The 19,924-nt window shown below is 34.7% G+C and overlaps 1 protein-coding gene across 2 annotated transcripts in view; it reads right to left on the reverse strand.

The window, feature by feature from the left end:
* LRPPRC (leucine rich pentatricopeptide repeat containing) overlaps positions 1-19,924 on the reverse strand; it is a 93,741-nt gene that overhangs the window by 60,246 nt on the left and 13,571 nt on the right. For both annotated transcript variants that reach the window (XM_087776099.1, XM_087776098.1), the window contains exons 3-15: positions 18,842-18,964; positions 18,005-18,126; positions 17,856-17,914; positions 17,016-17,102; positions 16,405-16,531; positions 15,179-15,323; positions 14,256-14,398; positions 13,865-13,970; positions 13,676-13,783; positions 7,664-7,782; positions 6,936-7,029; positions 3,569-3,638; positions 369-396 (exon numbers count right to left, since the gene is read on the reverse strand). In XM_087776099.1, the coding sequence (XP_087632225.1) occupies positions 369-396; positions 3,569-3,638; positions 6,936-7,029; positions 7,664-7,782; positions 13,676-13,783; positions 13,865-13,970; positions 14,256-14,398; positions 15,179-15,323; positions 16,405-16,531; positions 17,016-17,102; positions 17,856-17,914; positions 18,005-18,126; positions 18,842-18,964 (1,331 nt within the window). The remainder of the gene's footprint in view (positions 1-368; positions 397-3,568; positions 3,639-6,935; positions 7,030-7,663; positions 7,783-13,675; positions 13,784-13,864; positions 13,971-14,255; positions 14,399-15,178; positions 15,324-16,404; positions 16,532-17,015; positions 17,103-17,855; positions 17,915-18,004; positions 18,127-18,841; positions 18,965-19,924) is intronic.

Consider the following 19,924-nt stretch of genomic DNA (forward strand, 5'->3'; position numbering starts at 1 on the left):
AGGAAGAAAGTTTAGGGAAGGCAGGAAAGGGAATTAAACAATGTCAGATTGCACAACCATGGCAGACTTTGTTGCAGAAGCTACAACTATATATTACCTTCAGCTATAACAACATTGATCTAGAAACTGGAGTAGCATAAGCTTCACTACATGGTAACACCACATTTGATTTTTCGCAATTGCACTTAACTGTCCAATTTGAAAACTCAATTTCATACAGTTGTACAATCTGCCACTGACAAAACTGTTGCTCAAATTAATCAGGTCTACAATCATTGGGCTCAGAATTCAGATTTACAGTAATGCATCATAAACATGCAGCGCCTAAAGAACTTGATTTTATTTACAGCATCGTTATCTCCACTTACCTTGCTCCAAAGATGTACATCATTTGAGCTGAAGAGGGCAGCAAAGGATAACAAATTAAAAGCAACAAAATGATTTTACGCTTGTATCTTTTTTTTAAAAAAAAGACACAGATCATTAATACTGAGGATATTATTTAAATAAAATTAAAATACAATAATTGCCACATATTGTTTAAACCAACTTTATACAGAATAAATATTGTACTTTTTACTATACTGCGTATGGTCATAGTTTCTGCTAAGTAACTTAAAATAACACAGCAATCCAAACAGATAAGTAAGACTACAAAGAATATATTTTAGTTTTATTTTTAACATACCCTAATTATACTTTTTTATTTTATACTTCATTCTATTTAGCATTTCAAGAAAATAATCTTCACTCAAACAAGTCGCACTTTACGTGGCAAACACTCGACATGTGGAATTTGCTAGAGCAAAAAATCTAGACTCCTGTGCATTAAAATTACATTTTTAGTATAGACAGATAACTACAGGCAGGTATAAACACATTTATACCATGCAAAAAAGAATCAAATCTCTTACTTAAAGTATAATGCTTATTATAGTGAGATAAGTAGATAATATTTAAAAAAAACAGAAAACAAAACATAGAAGAACTCCAATTTCTCCCCTCACAGAACAGGACAGAACTTGATGGAGAGCACTTGTCTGTACATCATCAGGTTACCGCCAAAGATCAAATGTTAACCAGTTCACTAAAGTATAAAGAACCCAACATATTAAAATGTTAACCAGTTCACTGAAGTATAAAAAAACCTGACATATTCCTATAATTTGTAGAACATCAACATTCTCACTAGAAGCTCTAACTTTTTGACAACTATAAAGCAGCATTAACCTAGAGAAGGTTAAGAGTACAAAAACTTATGACCTTATTTTATCTTCCTGTAACTCTCATAAGGGGAAAATAAGATGACAGTCTGAACAGCTGCACAGAAATTTGAAAGCATTCATAGAAGTTTAGGATTTTATTTAGGAGGTTCAAGCCTATGAAACATTCATTCTTTTTGTGCAACTGCCACTTGTATTCGAAAACGAGTCAAATGCAGGTCCACACAGAGGGGGGAAAAAAAAAAAAGAGCTATCTGTGAGGTTAGTTAAGCTTTCCTGGGTGAACTCACTCCACCACTGACAGCATGACAATGAACTGCCGAATTCAAATGCATCAATTTCCTAAAGTACTTGACTCTGAAATAGTAATGGTACATCAGGCAGATAGAATGGGAATACTTTGAAGCAGTTACTAGAGAAGAGCAGCTTCAACAGAAATCCATAAACTAGTCTGCCACAGACATTGTTCGTGTGTCCCTGGTGTCCATACCCTGTACTTTGGTACGCCAGTCCTAAACTCAGCTCATTTGAACATTCCAGACCTGCATTTAGTCATAAAATTTTGCTGCGGTCTTTACAAAAGGTACAAATATTCTTTTCTCCTATCATACCCTCAAGCTTCATTTTCAGGCTGTTCTAGCCATTAAGTTTAAAATAGAAAGGAAACATGAATTGGCAAGCTTTCAGAAACAATATAAGGATGAAATTTGGGCACGGCCAATCTTGTACATAGCTTCTCAAGCCAGGTAGCAATACAGGCAAACAAGAGAGATTAAAGGAATAAAAAAACTCCAAAAACCAAACAAACAACAACTTATGCCACACCTAGAAGCGCCAAGGAGAGGGGGAAAACAGTAAGCTGAAGTAAAAAAAAAAATAAAAAAAAACCACCACCACCTCAGAAGCCCTCAACCTTCATTTCCCTCAGAATTCCAAGTTTTTAGCCCAAATGTCTGATAACTATTGAAATCACAACAATAACTGTTCCATTGCTCAGGAGAGTAACTGTTTCACTTGAGGAGAGTATGATTCTTCAGCAGCTAGTTTTCACAATACAAGTTGATAACATTTTAAAGATACTTTAAATCACATTCTGAACACCTGCACAACTCTCCAGTGGTAGGGTAATTTCATGTTAGCATTGGTTATCCGTGGTCAATATTGGCGTGGCTTCCTTTCTAGTGCAAGTCCTACTTCAATTGAATACTTATCTATACTTACAGAGAGAAGATGCGTTTCAAAAATCTGTTACTTATTAATACATCTGAAATGGATGATTCTGGGGCTGACTACTAAAAGGCATAGTAAAATACCCCTATTGCTTCTAAAACATTATTTCACTTATCCCTTGGATGTCAAGGTCAGCTATGGCCTCATTAACAAACCCAATTCGAACACTGGTTTGCTTTGTCTCTTTCTTTTCCCATCGTAGAGCAGGATCAGCTAGATAAACCTTGCAGTTTACTAGGGAATTATTTTGGTCATATTTACCTGGTATGTTTTACTAATATCCAACCTAAACATAGTTATACCTCATAGCCATTACAAAATTTTAGGAAGCAACTTAGTCAACAAAATCAGCCTTCAGAGTCTGGTCCTGAATCATAGTAAGTGACCTCTCTGGTTCCCAGTGGTGTAGGTATGCTGCAAAAAACCACCTCATTCACAGTCCTAAATGTTTAACTGGGGCTAACAGTGAACAACAGAAATGCTTGTTAATTCACATATACTTGCATAAGCTTAAGACGACCCTGCAAGTTAGCCAGAAACCCTCCTTGCAAAACAGGACCATATGGCTGTGAATACAAAGTCATGGCAATGTAGCACAATGCTAGGTGTCAAATGTGAGCATTTGGGAGTCGTATTAACACAGAAGGCAGAGAAAGCTATCAGATGCAGTAGAATATGCCTGGCTCCTACTGGTATTTCATCTTCATTAAGCACCCATTTACTTTAATATTAATAGTGATAATCTTGAGGGAAATCTTACATTACCATTGCAATTTAAAACAAAAAAGTGGATAAAGATAAAACCCCAAATGTTTACTACCCTGAGAAGTTTATATACTGTCAAACACCACAGAACAAACAAGAACAGTGAAGTTCTTTTTAATCTACTATATATAATACTTCAAAGGTATGCTCATACATAGCAGAGGCAAGGAAACCAGGGAGAGCAGACAGAAACAAAGATATTCCTCAGATCTGCTACAGCTGGAACCCTACTTTTAAATTTTCAAACATGGGGCGGGGGGAAGACTGCACAGACTTGTGCTCAACAAGGCAAAAAAGTGAGGAAACTTTGCTATGGGGGTGGGGAAGACATATTCATATAGCAACCTTACCTTTTAAAACCCCAAATGAGGCTGTTTCTAAACTGACGAATATCAATAGGAGGTGTGCTTGCTGAAGACACTGTAAATGAAAGAAATGTTTCTAAACAGTCATTGTAAAAAAATCCTGAACTGCAACAAGTCAGTAGATCATGGAAATAGGGTGTCATTAGAAGAACTGTTTCATTAGTTTAGTAAATGCTGACAAACTTTTGTAAATCAGAATTTCAGATACCAGGGTATTTGAAACAGTCCTGGTTTTATCAGCTCTAAATCTGCTCCATTTCAGAAGGGATCAAATATTCTAAAAGAGAGATTTTTCCCTCTTCATTGCCTTTAATGTCAATATTTAATACATCAGTCTTTTAAACAAATTAGTAATAGGAGTAAGCATCTTATCTGTAAAAAAGCACAAGGCCGAAGAAAATATTATGTTCCAAAATGCAAAACAAAACCCAAACAATCCTAATGAAGAAAACTTGAGATATTAGAGCTGAAACAAAAAAGATCCACCAGAGGCGAATGGTTTGCTAATTGTCTCAGACTGAATACCCACCTTAAAATAGGCTTTACAATTTTGTCTTCTGTTTTTTTAATCTAATTTTAAATTTAAATTTTTAATTTAAATTTTTTTTAATTAAAAAAACAAAACAAAAAACCAAAAGCAATTACACTTTCTTAGGTGTTTGCTTCTGCTGGTGTAAACTGCCTGACAAGAAAGAAAAAGTAGTTCCATCCACTGAAACATATAGGGGAAAGAAGAGAAAGATACACAGTTCTAAATGTTGGTATTTACAATATTGGTTGAACACAAAGGAAACTGTAAAATTACTTAAAATTAGATGTTCCCAAGAGGTCATTTACAGCTATGCCCTATGTCCTCATCTTTACATCATTTCTTGGCTAAATATTCCAAATCATTCTACCTTCTTCCTCTAGAATTCCTGTCTCTTGCTCCAGCACCATAGTCCAGCAAAGAAAAAAATACAGTAGTAGATGCATTTAAGTCCTGTATGAAGTTGTTATCACCCAACTTCACTATCACAATAGAATTAACCCCTGTAAAAACCTGAATGCACTGGGTCCTTTCAGCAAGGGCTGCAGTATGGTATATGGTAGAAGAGAATTGAAATAAAAACACCAGCTCTATAGGAAGCTGGGAAATAAAAGGCAGGAATAACACGCTAAAACCACTCCTTAGTCTAACTCCAGGCACTTAGAAAATGAAGTTTTACATGTTGGAACGTTTATTTTACTTTGAAAATCTCAGGTAAAGTTGGTTTCAAGAAATCCTCAATACAAATCCTCCTCCAGTGGTACATTAAACTTTTTGCTCATAAAAAGACGAGCAGAAAAGCATCTTAGTATGCTCAGCTGCTGCTGACAATCGGCAACCTGGTTTCCTTAGCAACAAACAAGTCTGAGAAAAATCAAGAGGCTGACAATGAAGTGGAATGGAACGGCATGATAAAGGGAAAAAGCGGCTCTCATGTACGCCGCCTTATGCGCCCAGATTCCTCAGCTGATGCTTCGTAGTTTTCATCTTGTCAGTAGCAGAAATCTATACATTATAAGGTATGAGAAGCTGAATCAATACACCTAGATAGCAACCAGCATTAATAACCAACCTTTGCCTCCCCCAACTACACTGATGAGACAATCTTGAACTATTTTCCATACTGCATCTATTTTTCCCTCTTTGTAATACTGCAAAAGGAATCAAGTAAAAAAAAACCCAGCTGTTTAATATCTGTGCCTTATCATTACATAGGTGCTAATTAGATTTACTAGCCTTCATTTCAGCTTGGTAAACTATTTACAGGAGTACCTTCCTTTAAAGCTCAAGTTCAAAAGAAATTTTGTATGTCTCCATGAATTATTAACCCTAGTCTTTGTAAACAGGAATACCACTACAAGATTTAAATTCAACACACAGACAACAGCTAAATAATACACTACGTGAGACTAATTTCATGACAGTAAGACAGAATGCAGCCTACTGTATGTGCCTGTATCATACTTTTGATATCATATACATTTACCAGGCACACACGTATTTGCACCTTATAACACATTAAAACCAGACTATTTCTGCTAATCAAAATGAACGTGCAGGGGTGGGTCTACTTTTTCATGTAAAAAAAAAAAAACCAAACAAAACCCAAACAAAAAAAACCCAAACCAAACAAAATAAAAAACCACTACTATTCCACTTTCCAGAAAAAATTTCATTGCTCCTAGTAAATAGTTATCCTTTCAAAAAAATTTCAAAGTTATTTTAGGTACTTCATTTTTCATGGTTAATGTTTTTTTTTTGTAATAAGAACAAACAAAATAATGGCAGAATGTACAGTTAATCTTGAAGATTCACTAATTGATAAATCACCAATACAAAAATTAAATCTCTGATTAGTAACTACTCATTTAATTTTCTCATTTTCAACATAACAGCTTCCCAGAGTCATGGTGCATAGACTACATATTTCTATATTTGTTAAACAAAACAGTTAATGTCAATTGCAGCAAACGACCACTTAAGCTTTTCCCTGAATCTTGGACATAAAACTGTTGTTTAAAAAAACCAGATCTTTCTGCATCAGATTTAGTCCAAATTTAGGTTTTAGTACTGTCTCAGTACACTAGGCAAATAAAAGCTGTATTTGTTTTAAACTTTGAAGAGAAACATATATTCCTACTTAACCAAGCAAATCATCCCATCCCGTACATTCAGTCAATGACATATATTAACTTTTGCAAGTACCGAGCATCAGAACAGTCTTTGGAGAAAACTCTTAAAAAGTGATTAATTCATGCTGTTGCAACTTCATCACTTAATTAACCCATCAAATTTATACACATAATTTCAATGACCAACAGATCAGCAGAACGTCCTCAGGTTAACATCAGTGCCAATCAGTTCTTTAAACTTGGTTCTTTCATTAATAATTCTGTAGTACTTCAGAGCTGTATTGTTAGACTAGCATCCCATTGTAACTAATGCTGCAAACAAAAACAATCCCTGCACTGACAACTTAACAGTCATTGTGCAAGGGAAATTGCTTCCTTAAGTCCTCTAACTACAAGAGGATCATAACCCTATCACAATCACAGCAAAGCTGTGATTTGTAAATATCTTACATGTCAATCTTATGGCCAGGTTCAATACTAAAAAAAGAATTTAACCATGATATGTTGACCAGAACTGGTAGTTTCAAACACTCTGACATCTCATCATAGAGGACTTCACATAATAAAAGCTTTGCTCAAGTTTCCCACATATCTTTAAACCTCATATATTAATACATGTAAATCTCTTGGCCTACAACCAATCAACACTACCACCAAGTACATAGTAACATGAAACATGAAAAATACTTACATAGAGAAAGAACATTGCTTAGTCTTCCATGTGCTGCTTCATATCTTATTTCTGCTACAGAGAGTCCAACGGTTTCAAACAGGCAGTCATTTTTCTAGAGATAAAGCAATCAATCATTGGAAGTACACACAGAGAGGACCTTCTGATACTTCATGTTTTTAAATGCTTCCTTCCCAAAGGACACTGGTGCTCTTGTATTGATAGCTGTTGAGAACTTAGAAGGTGCTCTACAGAAGTCTACATGGCTAGCCAAATAAGTTGCTACTGATCAAAAATTATCCAGCTTTCGTATTGAAATTAATTGCAGGAGACAAAGTTACCAAAGGCAGAAAGAATGGGGCAGTTAAACTTAGTCTGCAGTTCTGAATTCTTTAGCAAGTAAAAAAAAAAAAATTCACCACAAACAACTAATACTTCTAATCCCCAATAAAAAAAAAAAGGACATAATTCATTTATTTAGTTTTCCATTTCAGGAAACAGAAAGCCAGTTAAGTCTTGAGGAAAATATTTTGGTTAGCTCTGAAAAGGAGAAAGAAAAGCAGCAGGAGAAAGACACACTGAACAAACGACCAGTGCAACAACTGTTTCAAAAGTTATCTAAATATTCTGAACAGGCTTCATCATACCAAGTTCACGTTTAGAGCACTACTGGGATCTAAAGCCTTCAGAGAGAACATAGTAAAACAAGCTATGCAAGTCATTTTTATGAATTCTAAACATAAACTCACCTTCAGCTGGGCACGGGCAGTTTCGCTATCAGCAAAATTTTTAAACACATAGTCTGTGTATGTTTCTGTATCAAGTTCCACCCCCAACTCATGCATCACTCTGAGGACCTCAAAGATACCTATCAAGGAAAAATTGGTAAGGCTAAGCATTTCAGAAAAATGAAAACTTGAGACTCAACATTTAAAAGTAAGTTGCTTTTCAAAAAAAGGACTTGTCTCCTCAATTTCCCTCCTTGAAATTGCCATGCAAAATCCTGCATTTTTATTTTAGGTGTTAATAAACTTCTTAATTGTGAAACTTAAAATATTTACTAAACTTCCCGTTCTGTGCTGTACTACCAAAAACATGAAACTCTTGGCTAGTTTGGAAATTGCTAGTATACAAAGTTGTTTTCTAACACAACGAGTATATAACAGTTACTCTTAGTCATGTTTGCAAAAGATCTTTTAGAGCTATGTATCAAAATGTCCGTATTATTGTGCATAAAAAGCAAATCTGAAATTTGGTGTAAGGTATATAACCAAATTCAAGGTACAAATGCATTCTTCAATACGTAATGCATTCTTAGCTTTGTTCCCAGTATCCAACCCTGATTAGCAAGGCAAGCTTTCAAGATTTGTCTCTAGATTTGTTTAAAACAAGTAGCATTTTTGTAAGCAAATAGGTTGATTACTCTATCAACACATCAGCTTCAAACTGGAAATTCAGATAAAGGCTGGAGTCTCCCAAGCCCCAGTGAAGCTACATTGTAACTTTTACAGGGTTCAGATCAATTCACACAACTAGACTGTATATTACTACTGCAGATATGCATTTGAAGACAACAGATACCAAATCTTAATAGTTCAGCGATTAGTGTAGACTTTTAGAGTATTTGTCATGCTTTTCAATTGCTCACACTCTTCCTATTTGCAGAAACTTCTTACAGTAACCCTAGCTAGCAAGCTCCGAAACCCTGTCAAAACCAATATAGGCATTATCATTTTTTGCTGGTCTAAAGATGATTTGTCAGTGGCTACAGGACACCAGTACCAAACAGCATATGTTTTTTTCAACTTGCATTTCATACTTATTACTTTAAAAATGTAAAGTTTCCCAAAGTCCCTGTCTTTGCCCTGGAGTGCCACCTATGGAAAAGTGACACTTCCATGAATATTTTATGCAGTGCACTATGGTGCAAATAATCAAATGTGAATTCCCTTTGAGCACTTGAAAATACATGCAGGGAAGTCACACTGGATTAAAGTCGCATCATCTGTTCGAGTTTGCCTTAAACAAAACTCTGATTTTGGCCCAGAATCTGCAAAAATATGAATAAAGAATTAATTACAGTAAGTCTTTCTTGATACCTTTCAGATTTTGACAGCTAGTTTCTATTTCATGTTTTCAACTTCCCAGAAAATACATTAAGCCCTCTTATGCTGAAACTTTTTAAAAAATAACTGTATCTCTATCACTAGAAAGTAGTTTGAAGACCAGAACTAGATACCATAGTGAATAAGGTGTGGTAAACTCAGGAGATTTGACTTCAAATTTGTATTTAGAACAGAGCAGAAAACAGGCTTGTTAAGCATCCCCATTCCCTAGTAGACATTTGTCACAAATGTCTACTAGGGCACAGTTCCTGAGTAGGAAAGGGCACGTATGAAGATTAGAACACCAGCACAACAGTGAGATGCAGATTAAGGAGGAACACCAGCAGTAATACTGCACACAGCCAAATTAATCCGAAACTTTAAAAAGATGCTGCCACACATTTCTTCATTTCTAAGATGGCTGATGTACAGTTTCGGGGGGAACAGAAGATTAATGAAAACCAACACGTATCCTACAATTTTGCACACATTTTCTACCTCACTGAGAGCAGAACTACTTTATCATCACATAAATATCTTCCACAATACGAAGCAAGGAAACACTTCAATCAAAATACTACAAAATTGTCAAATACATGCATGAAATAGGATTTGAGCATTATGTTTGTGGACTTCCAGAAATTCTTTGCTCCTCATATTGGAAAATACACTAACCTCTTCTCTCTCCCCAAACCAAAGAACAGACTAAAACAAGAGACAAAAGTGCAGTCACGTTTATCTAGAACACTGGTCTCCCAAACTTTTTTGAGAACACACCCCCAATACATGTATATTTATTCAGAAATTATATACATGTACTACTGTACTATTATGCACATTATAAAACAAACAAAAATAGAAAGTAAAAAAGGATGAAGTAATTATTTTATTTATTAACATCCCACTCACACCCCAATGGATTGCCTTGCACACCCCACTTTGGAGACCACTGATCCAGAAGACTGGGTATGACTAAAACCCACAGGCAAGCCTTCCAGCCATCTCCCTGCTTGACCAAGAACGGGTTTTTGAGATCTTGGCCTGAGATATGTAAGGACCGCAGGGGCTGAGTATCTAAAATCAAATAATTGAGTGGAAAGAGGACAGAAATAGGGAACAAAACCAGCACTCAAACACCCCAACAGGACAGATTCCAGCCTTGAATCAGTATATCCAAGGACAAATACAGAAGAGATGAATTACAAGATGGTAATAACATTTCTGTGGTACAGCAGAGCAACTTGCTGCTTTTCAAGAAGTGAAAAGTGAGACTTGCATTTCAGTCCACCTTTCATCTCCTGGTTCTCACAATAAGTCGTGCCTTCTTCCTAAAGCAGTCCCATCAGAACAGGGGGAATTTGTAAGGCAGTTACATACAGTTCTACATGTGCAAGGGCAGTAAAACTGGGCTTTAAGCAGTTTTCTAAGGAAACAAAAAAATGAAACTCCAGTTCAAAAAGTGAGGTTGCATTCAGGAAAACAACATAATATTTAAGATATTTTTGCTATGCTGTTAATTTCAGATGCACTCAGAAAGTTCTTTGCCAGAAAAGACTGTCCACAAAACAGTATTTCAAGCAGTTACTTTGTGAAATCACCACCCTTATTCCTCTCTGGACTCAGACTTTTATTTCCCTTATTTCTGAAAGTAAAAATTGAATTACCATTCACTAACCATGCTTTGTGTATGTAACAACAGTTTAGGAGAAAACTAAAGTGAAATATGCAACTGACTTTTAAAAGCCGTCTTTAAAAATGATTATACAAAGATGAAGGGGAGCTATAAAATTTTCAGTAACATGTGCAAGTCAAACATTTCTGCCTATTTATACTAGGCCCTCTTGTTTTTAGTGTATAATCCGATACAAGATGAATCTCAGTGCCAATAACAGTTTTGGATCCCACTGCATATTGATCTTTTAAACCCTGCAAGCAGTTTCCATTCCTACAAGCTTAACAGCATTTACTTAGATAAACACTATGGAAATAAGTAATTATCAACGTTGATATCACAGATGCACATAAAGGCAGAAATGCCGCAACTGAAATTATTTGCCTGTGTAAAATGACTGAAAAGAGCTGTTTGCTATTTCAGAGTGGTTAAGTTCTCTACAGTGTATTTAAAAGTGGCCTTGCTTAGTTTTGTTCCTCTTAACCACCTCTTCACTGCTATTTTTCTTTCAAACTCGATTCCATGATACAGAAGTTAGGGAATTTCCTTTGATATCCAGCATCAGCTTTTGTTATAATAAACATTAGACAAACATATCATTAAACATTGCTACTAGTTATATAATTGTTTGGGTCACTTTATACATACTAATTCAGACATTTGTACCCTGCAGTTCTAGATAGGTTTTTGCTTATAATGTATGCTCTTTGATGATTATTTAGTCCACTGTCTACATCCTATCAGATTTTTAATAGGTTTTCCTCAAAGTTCCCTTCCGTTTTCAGCCTTACCTATACCGAGATGCAAAATTACATGCATTAGGCCGGGCATTACTACTTTGTAAAGAAAGGAATTATTACCTCATCTGTGGTATGAGATGCAATACAGTGTCTGTCTATACTTTTGTTCACACAGCCCTATTATTTTTTGCTGCTAGAAAGCACCATTCTGTTCATTTACTATCTGCTGTCACCTTTAGGTTCTCACTGCAACATTATTTTTTGCTCTATTATTTCTATGAAACAGTTCCAGGGTGGGTGGGTTTTTTCTCCCCTATTTACTTTCCTTCAAGTGTATTGGTTGTATCTTTAGATAGTAGATCTCATTTATTCATTTTTTTATTAATAAATTCCAAAAAAATGAACGTGAGCTTACACATGGGAAAGAACAAGACAACTTGTTTCACTGCAGCAAGAATAATTCCACTGATCCTTCACTGCAGAAGAAATTGGTTAGTTATCTTCGTATGTATTTTAAGAATTGCAAAATCACTGACTTTTGTAGGCATGCACACAGTAGTAACGTTCGCACTTGACAATTCAAAGCTGGAACCTAAGTACCAGATTACAAAAACGTGTTTGCAAATCCACGGTATTATCATACAGCCATAGAGAAGTTTATGTATCCAATGCCTTTGCAGATAGAAAAATAAAAGCTCTCTAGAAAATGGCAAAGAAAGCCAGAACTGAGGGTTCCTTCGTCAGTTTTCTTCTCAATTTGCTTACATGACTTCCATCAGGAACTACTAACCAAAGCATAGTCGATTTCTACAGTAGGAGTCCAAATTAAGGCAGCCTCTGATCTTGCCAAAGACCAAAAGAGATATGAAAACTTAAGTTTCTCTTGATGGTCAGACATTGCTTCAGTTTTGGGAGCTAAGTCTCAGTCCGACATCTTCCGACATCTCTTATTAATTGTGTTAGTGAGGTGAAGTTTTCCATGGAAGAGTAACAGAAAGCATGTTTTCTCAGTAGGCAGCATCCACATAGAGAAGTATGACACTGATTTCAACTCACTTATTTTTGGCAACATTGTACTTCAGGTAAGTCACAAAGGACCCCACTAAAACAACGTTCCCAGACTTCTAAAATATCATAAAACTTTCAAGCATTTGAAAACCTGGGAGAAAATAAACTTGGAAAGTCGTCTGGCAGGAACAGAGCCTAAGGAGTTAATAAAAACTGAATATTGTTTTCACAAAGGCTTTTTGAAAAAGACTTGAGACATTTTTATAGCCAGAAACAATTAGGGAATACTTGTTTCAGCATTTCTTCCAAACTGGAATGTGACTGTATATTTAAGATAAAATTGCGATATGAAGAGTCTGCTAAAAGCACTTTTTTTTTGTTTGTGCATTTTGTTTGTCACCCAGTGTCACACTAACAACTCTGCATCTCATTCTAAAGCACATTATACTGTGAGATAAGATGAAAAAGACAGTTTTTTGTTTCCCCAAGGGGGAAGTACTTCTGTTAAAAGCATCTTTTTACAATACCATTCTTTCTGAATTACCAATAACGCAAACCAAAGAATTAGATACTGTACTCTAAAATTTAATATTTGTTCAATTCTTATTCATATCCTGTAGACATCCCCATGTGTAACAGGGGAAAGTATGCTAAATGCTTAAACCTACTTAAGAATCCCAAAGATTGAGCATTTCTGTCCTTCAATCAGTATGCTGTCAGGTCAGGCTCACACATTCAGCAATGTAAGTTCTCCTGCAGTTTTTATTATTGTAAAGAAACTCACGTCTGGCTTATCAGGTAGATAATAAGAAGTTGGCTTGAAAAAAGGATTGGGTTTGCAGTCCAAGAGCGCTATTATAACATAACCTTACTTTTAAATTCTTCTCTCAGATATCAGTTTCTTCAAAAGTAAACTCTGTAAAAGGTAACAAGCAGCAAAAAGAACCACTGGAAGGCAGAAAGAATGTGAAGGGTTAAAAAGTTAATTAAACACAGTCTCACATCTTTCTATGCAAAGCTAGACTTTAAATTTGTAAAACTGCACCATGAGTAAGTAAGAAAGGAGGTTTTCAAAAAAAATCTTCCTGAAGGAAAAATTGTTTGCAACAAAGTAAGACATGCAGCAAGGTCTTTGTTTACTTTCAAGAGTCTGCTGAATCTCATAGCAATGTTTTAATAAAGATTTGTGCACTAGGTTTGCAATAAAGCTGGAGGAGCGTTTATCAGATAACTAACCTTTAAGATTCTTCTCCTTCTGGAACCCAACTAGCAGCGGCCAGGAATAGTGAGGTCTGAGTGGCAAGCCTTCCTCTTTCATCATCTTCATCACATCAATAGCTAAGGCTGAAAACATTCACAAGATAATTAAACAGTGACCAAGCATTTGAAATACGCATATGTAAAATAACTAAATAGGCAGAGTACCTGATTTGTTGGCCTCCAAAGCACAACGCAAAATGAACGGTAACGGTGCCGAGTGCATTTTTGTTTCTTTTAACTCACTGCAAAATTCCTTCAGCTTGTTCACAGGCTGCAAAGAATTTCAAAAAATAATTTAATATATTTTTCAATTTCTCAAATTGTTAAGAATGTCAGATTCTTCTCATGTTTAGGAAATGGATATTACACAGGCCAAACACAATTCCTTTGTGAATTTCAATTTACTATGCAAATTGACATGAAATATTAAAATCCTTATTTTATTCTTGAAGAACCGTGCAAAAAATCTGCCATTTTCCATCTTCACAGTTGCATTATACTAAATAAATACACTGCTGTTAATATATTAAGAAAAAAGTATTACTATTCAGCATACCATATCTCTATTTACACAATGTTGCAAGAAGAAGCTACCCTGGTCCACATTATCACGTGATAAATGATTAAAAGACTTCAAAAAACGGAAACTTATATCTTCGAAGCCATGAGTTATCAGAGTCAAACACAGGTTCATTGCATCTAGCAATTGAAAAACAGAAAAAAACAAAATTAAAAAAGTGCATATAACTATTTTCGCATTAAACTACTAAAATTAGTGAAAGTCAGGAAATTAAATGTTTTACAAGTATCATTAGCATACTTTTAAACATAATTAACCAATCAAATTTGAGACTACCTTTTTCAGAATTATTTATATTTATCAATGAAATTCACTTTTCCCATTAGAAGACCACGCCAAAAATCACAGAAGCATCACCACTGCAGCATGACAGAAGGATACTAAGGAAGAAAAACACATTTCTAGACACATCAAAAAAGAAAAAATGGATGAAGTATAATTAACAGTTATCAATCAGATTACGCATACTGGGATCCAAAAGTGACTCTAACTGTAGATAAAGAAAACTATAGTCAGTGTTTAGTCTCCCTTTTTACAATATTCACAAAGAGCTGTCACAACAGGAATTACAACAGTGTTGTTTGAAGAAAGAACTCCAACACTTGCTACTTTCCTATGAAATCTTAACAAATTTTAGAAGTTAAAAAAATTGACAGATTAATTTTCATGTGTAAACAATTAAAATAAGTTTATATTTAAATTTTATAAAATGTGATCTAAAGCAACACAAATGAATCCACAAACTAATGGCAAAAATATTTTTCCTAAGTATTCAAGAGAAAAGTACAAGATTACCTGTTTTTGGTAACATTAGTTATTGCGGGGGGGCAGGGCGGTAGAAAACGCTTTCCCTCTCCACCCTGAGTAGCAAAACACTGCCGTAGTAACCAAGGACATACCTGGAATTAATTCCCTTTCAAATCTTATGCGTTCTTTAATATCTTCGATGTACTGAGGATATCCAGCCTTGGCAAGGCTAAAAATCACCTGCATCAAAATCCTATCCATAAGGTACCCTTCAGTCTTCTCAACCTCTTCTAGAGTCTGTAAAACAGAATAAATTTAACTTTAATAAACTCCAAAGTGACTCAAAACTGGATAAAGTGAAATTAAAACAAACAAAAAAAAAACAACACACAAAAAAAACCCACAAAAAGATGGTGTTTTTTTCCCCTTTTTTAAAACCATGGGTTTAGATACATGGAATATGGTAGACAGAATACCTAAGATCTACAGAGAAGGCCTTAAACACCTTTAGACTGTAAAAAGAAAAAGGGATAAATAAAAGGGGTATAATAGATAGTTTCTCTCTAATATCTAATAATATATGAAAACACCAAAGGTATTCCCATTGTAAGATGACTTTCAAAAGAAATTACTTTGAAAAGGGGAGAATGATTAATGAAACTTTTTGATAGTGCTTGGAAGAAGGTTGGTTGATGAAGATTTGTTTAATTTGTAAGTCACAGACAATATTATGTTTCCCACATCCTCTTCCTTGATTTGGTCCTCTCCATCTGATACTACTTATTAAATTCAAACCAATTTTCTTTTCTCATTCCTTTCCAAATACTTCTTTGATTTAAACAAGTAAGAGAGAATACTTGAAAAAAAGCAGCTACACAAAGGGCTGTAAGGCAGCATTATCTTAAATACACTTCATGAATACCTAAGTTGTTGGTATGAACTCTCAAAAAAAAAAACAAAACTGTTTTACTGGAAAGATTCTGTGGCTTCAATGGGAGCCAAAGAATGGCTCAATGGGAGCAGGATAATCAAGGCTTATTTTTTATTTATTTATAAAAATAAATATATAAATATCTCACATGCACTATTTGTCTCTTTAAAAAAACTCTGAATTATTAAAACACTCAATGGCAAACATATCTTCTCAGAGTGAAAGGCAACTATCAGAAGACAAGTATTTTTCATAAAGTATGAGACTGCTTTCAGTTAACCAGCTATTGAGATGCAAAAAAAAAAAAAAAAAAATTTAATTGCCGCAGACTAGGAGGAAACAAGTTATAAAATTCAGTATAATTGCTCCTGCATGAATAGAAAGCATTCCAAAGCTAAACTGAACAAAAGATCAAACAAGTTGTGTTTAAACTCAAACTTGCAATACCTTTTTGATGCTATCAACATCACCCTTTTCAGCATACACATTCAGCAGTGATAAATAGGTGTCTGGACCTGGTTCAACACCGGCCATCCGCATCACTGAAAGGATATTTTCTGCACTCTTCATATCTCTAAAAGAATTCAAAAGACAGACCCTCAGTAGATTTAATCATAATAATGTTTATTGTGACTTCCACGTTTCCTCATTAAATTAATTAGAATTGGAAACAAAGACTGCAACAAGCATAGAGAAACTTATTTTAACTAAGCAAATCCCGCAAGGTGAGAGTGCAAATATTTTAATTATCTTATTTAAAACACTCTTTCAACTTCAACAGTTGAAAAAGTTCAAAATGAAGTGCAGCAAATTTTTTTCTAACAGTACAAAAGTACAGTAATTTCTCTTGAAATTCAAGATTTTGAGACACAAGCAAAATCTACTTCCTTTGTTAAATAGCCCTGTTTTGCTTCAAAAATGTATACAGAGACAGTCTTCTATACATAATTATTCAAAACCATCACACTATTCTGCAGCATCTAATTCTTCTGTACAGTATCACTTTATACCGCAGTAAAACTAAAAGAAGACAAAAGAAAAAAGGTATTAAACATTACCCTGCTCTTGCATGACCTTTCACAAGGCTACTGAATACTGCCTCAGTGATTGGGAGATCTTTGTTCTTCATAAATCCAAGAATCTTACTGCAAAATACAAGACAATGAATGATTAGGCATTTTTTTTTCCTTTGAAAAGATAAACTACTGAGCTATTGCTGCTCTGCTGGACACGTACTGTATCAAACAAAACCAAATCCTGATCTCACTGGGCAATTACATTTGGGGACGCTGCATAATATGCTCATAATTTGGTCATTTTCCTTTTTTCAGATTAATTGTATTTGTCACTTTGAAATATGCAGACACAAGGGTAGGGCTGGGTTTTTTCATTTTCGTCTTCCTTTTACTTATTTCTCATGCCCAGCAATCACACTGTTGCAACTTAACCTTGCTAAAATTAAAATGGTACACAGATATCCAGCAAGCCCTGCAGAACAATGACAACAAAAAACCAGAATTACTACTATTTGCTCCTTAGCCCACTTTGTTCTCAAACACCTTTCTCAGTAGCCATTTTCTTACATAGGCAGTAAGCCTTCATAACCTCACAGTTTTTCACACCGGCTCTAGAAATGACAAAACAAGTTATTTTCTGAGCAACTTGAATATAATTTGATTTGAACACACTGGTCTATCGCTTATTTTTTATTTTCCTTGTGTAGGTTCCAGCTGTCTCTAAGAAACTGCTCTTCAGTGCTTGGTTAAAATATACTTAAACAACCTCTTTGCTTTCTCAGTTTATAAGAATTACACTGAAATAAGTTTTAACATTAATGATAGGGATTATGAGAAACAGATTTTATGGAAATCACTTTAAACATAAATGCAAAAGAATACCTCGCTCCTTCAATGTCACCCTCATTGCAATAAGCAGCAATCAACCTTTGGTATGTAACCTACAGAAAACAAAAAGTTGTTGTTAATGATTTCCATCCAAAAAATGGATATTACTATTCAGAATGAAGATATCATAAAAGGGTACCTACTCGATTGGGCTGCACATTAGCTTCCTCCATTCTGGCCAAGAATTCCGTGGGAGAAAATTTGTGCTCATTCTGAAGGTAGACTTTAAGTAAAGCATTATAATGGCTTGTATCGTACACAGCACCTAAGGAAATATTTCAACCGCAGTCAGTGAATGTAGATTCTCTAAATTCAACATTATTTCATAGCTTTCTGAGGTAATTAATTTCATATCAATTTTAGTCTGTATGAACTTTATGTATAATCAGACTGCTTCCTTTTATCCACCTTTGAAATATCAGACATCTATTTAACAGCACACTTGTTTATAAAAGGCTAAAACATAACAAGAGCACAGTAACATCAATGCTCATGTGCATGCTATTCCACAGTCTCTACAGCTGTATTTTACAGATTCAGCAATATTACTATCAAGAAGCAGTTCATCTATGCAAGACCTATAGATAAACGACTATCTTAAAAAAAAAAAAAAATCTGGTAAAATAGCTGGTAGCACTAGGAATACTCAGCCCACCAGATATCAATGTAACATCTAATAGAAAAGTAAAACACATTCTTACAATAATCAAAATCAAGCAAAAGTCCAATTTAAGCATTTTACAAAAAAAAAAAAATCTTTAGATTTATTATTAACACCCCTAGATGTCAGTATAACTCCCAGAATAGGAAATAGGTCTCTCACCTGAATAATAAAACCTAGCGTTTATTCGGGTAATGAGAATTTGCTGTTATAACCTAACATTTAAACACTATTAAAAATACATTCAGTCTTCCATTACAAAGAAATTAACTAAAGCACATAGCTGTTCTTGTAAGACAGACTAACAGAACCAACTTACCCAGTTCTTTCATCTTGTCCCATATCATATGGGCTAGTTCTGTTCTTTCAGGTGACAATACCTCTGGTAAAAGATCACCACAACTTCGCAACAAAAGCAAGGTCTGATTACTCCCTGGACACCCTGCAAGTGGAACACAACCACAAATTTCTTTATAAATAATTATGCATTTAATATTAGAAAAAAGATTCAAGACTGACCCATTGAAATATTTCAGCATTTTGTATAGAATAGAATCTTCTCCAAGGTTGAAGATTTTCACTAAACAGGATAATCAAATGATTAAACAATTACACTATTATGAAAAAGATTCACGATAAAACATGCCATTTAGTACAATAATGAGCTCAGCTGAGCAGAAATTTTTAAAAGTACAACACAAAATACGAAAGTCAGATATCTAGTACTGTAAATTTCCCAATCCAAGATCCATAGATCATTTCATCCTAACAGGGACATAACTTAATGGTAAATTTCTAAAGTGGCAAAATATTTCATACCAATTCCATACTATTCCAAAACTGGTATTCAGAGACATTCCACACTTGAATTTCCATTTCTGACCATGCTCAACATAAAATAAATCAGATAATTTACACCTAGAGAATAGTGAAGGAAACTGTAAGAATGCCTACCTTCTCTGACTTCTGCACTAGCCCCAGAATGTCAAAAAAGTAACTATAAACTCATCTGTCTTTCTTGGACTTCACTACTACTCCTGAGGCAAAGTAAGGCAGAGCTGCAGAATCTATCACAGATTACCCAATAAACTGGAGACAAAATTTTTTTCAATCACATCTTTATATGCAAACCCAGCAATTTCTAATAAAAAGGAGAGTTTCTTTAGAAAGCATACTGCAAATTGAAAAAAAAAAAAAAAAGCAGGAAAATGTTGGCTATTCCTTTCCTATCACAGAGAAAGGTATACTTCAGAAGTATTTCATCTAACAAGAAGCAAGATAAATGTTCACATACAACATAAGTGATGAAAAAAAAAAATCTGTAAGGTTTTCTATCTCAAACAGAGATATACATGTAGACTTGAAAGATCCAGAGTTCCAAAATGACTTGAAGTCTAAAGCA

This window comes from Nipponia nippon, unplaced genomic scaffold (genome assembly GCF_047370975.1).
Source record: "Nipponia nippon isolate SJK-2023a ecotype South Korea unplaced genomic scaffold, ASM4737097v1 scaffold_4, whole genome shotgun sequence".
NCBI lineage: Eukaryota > Metazoa > Chordata > Aves > Pelecaniformes > Threskiornithidae > Nipponia > Nipponia nippon.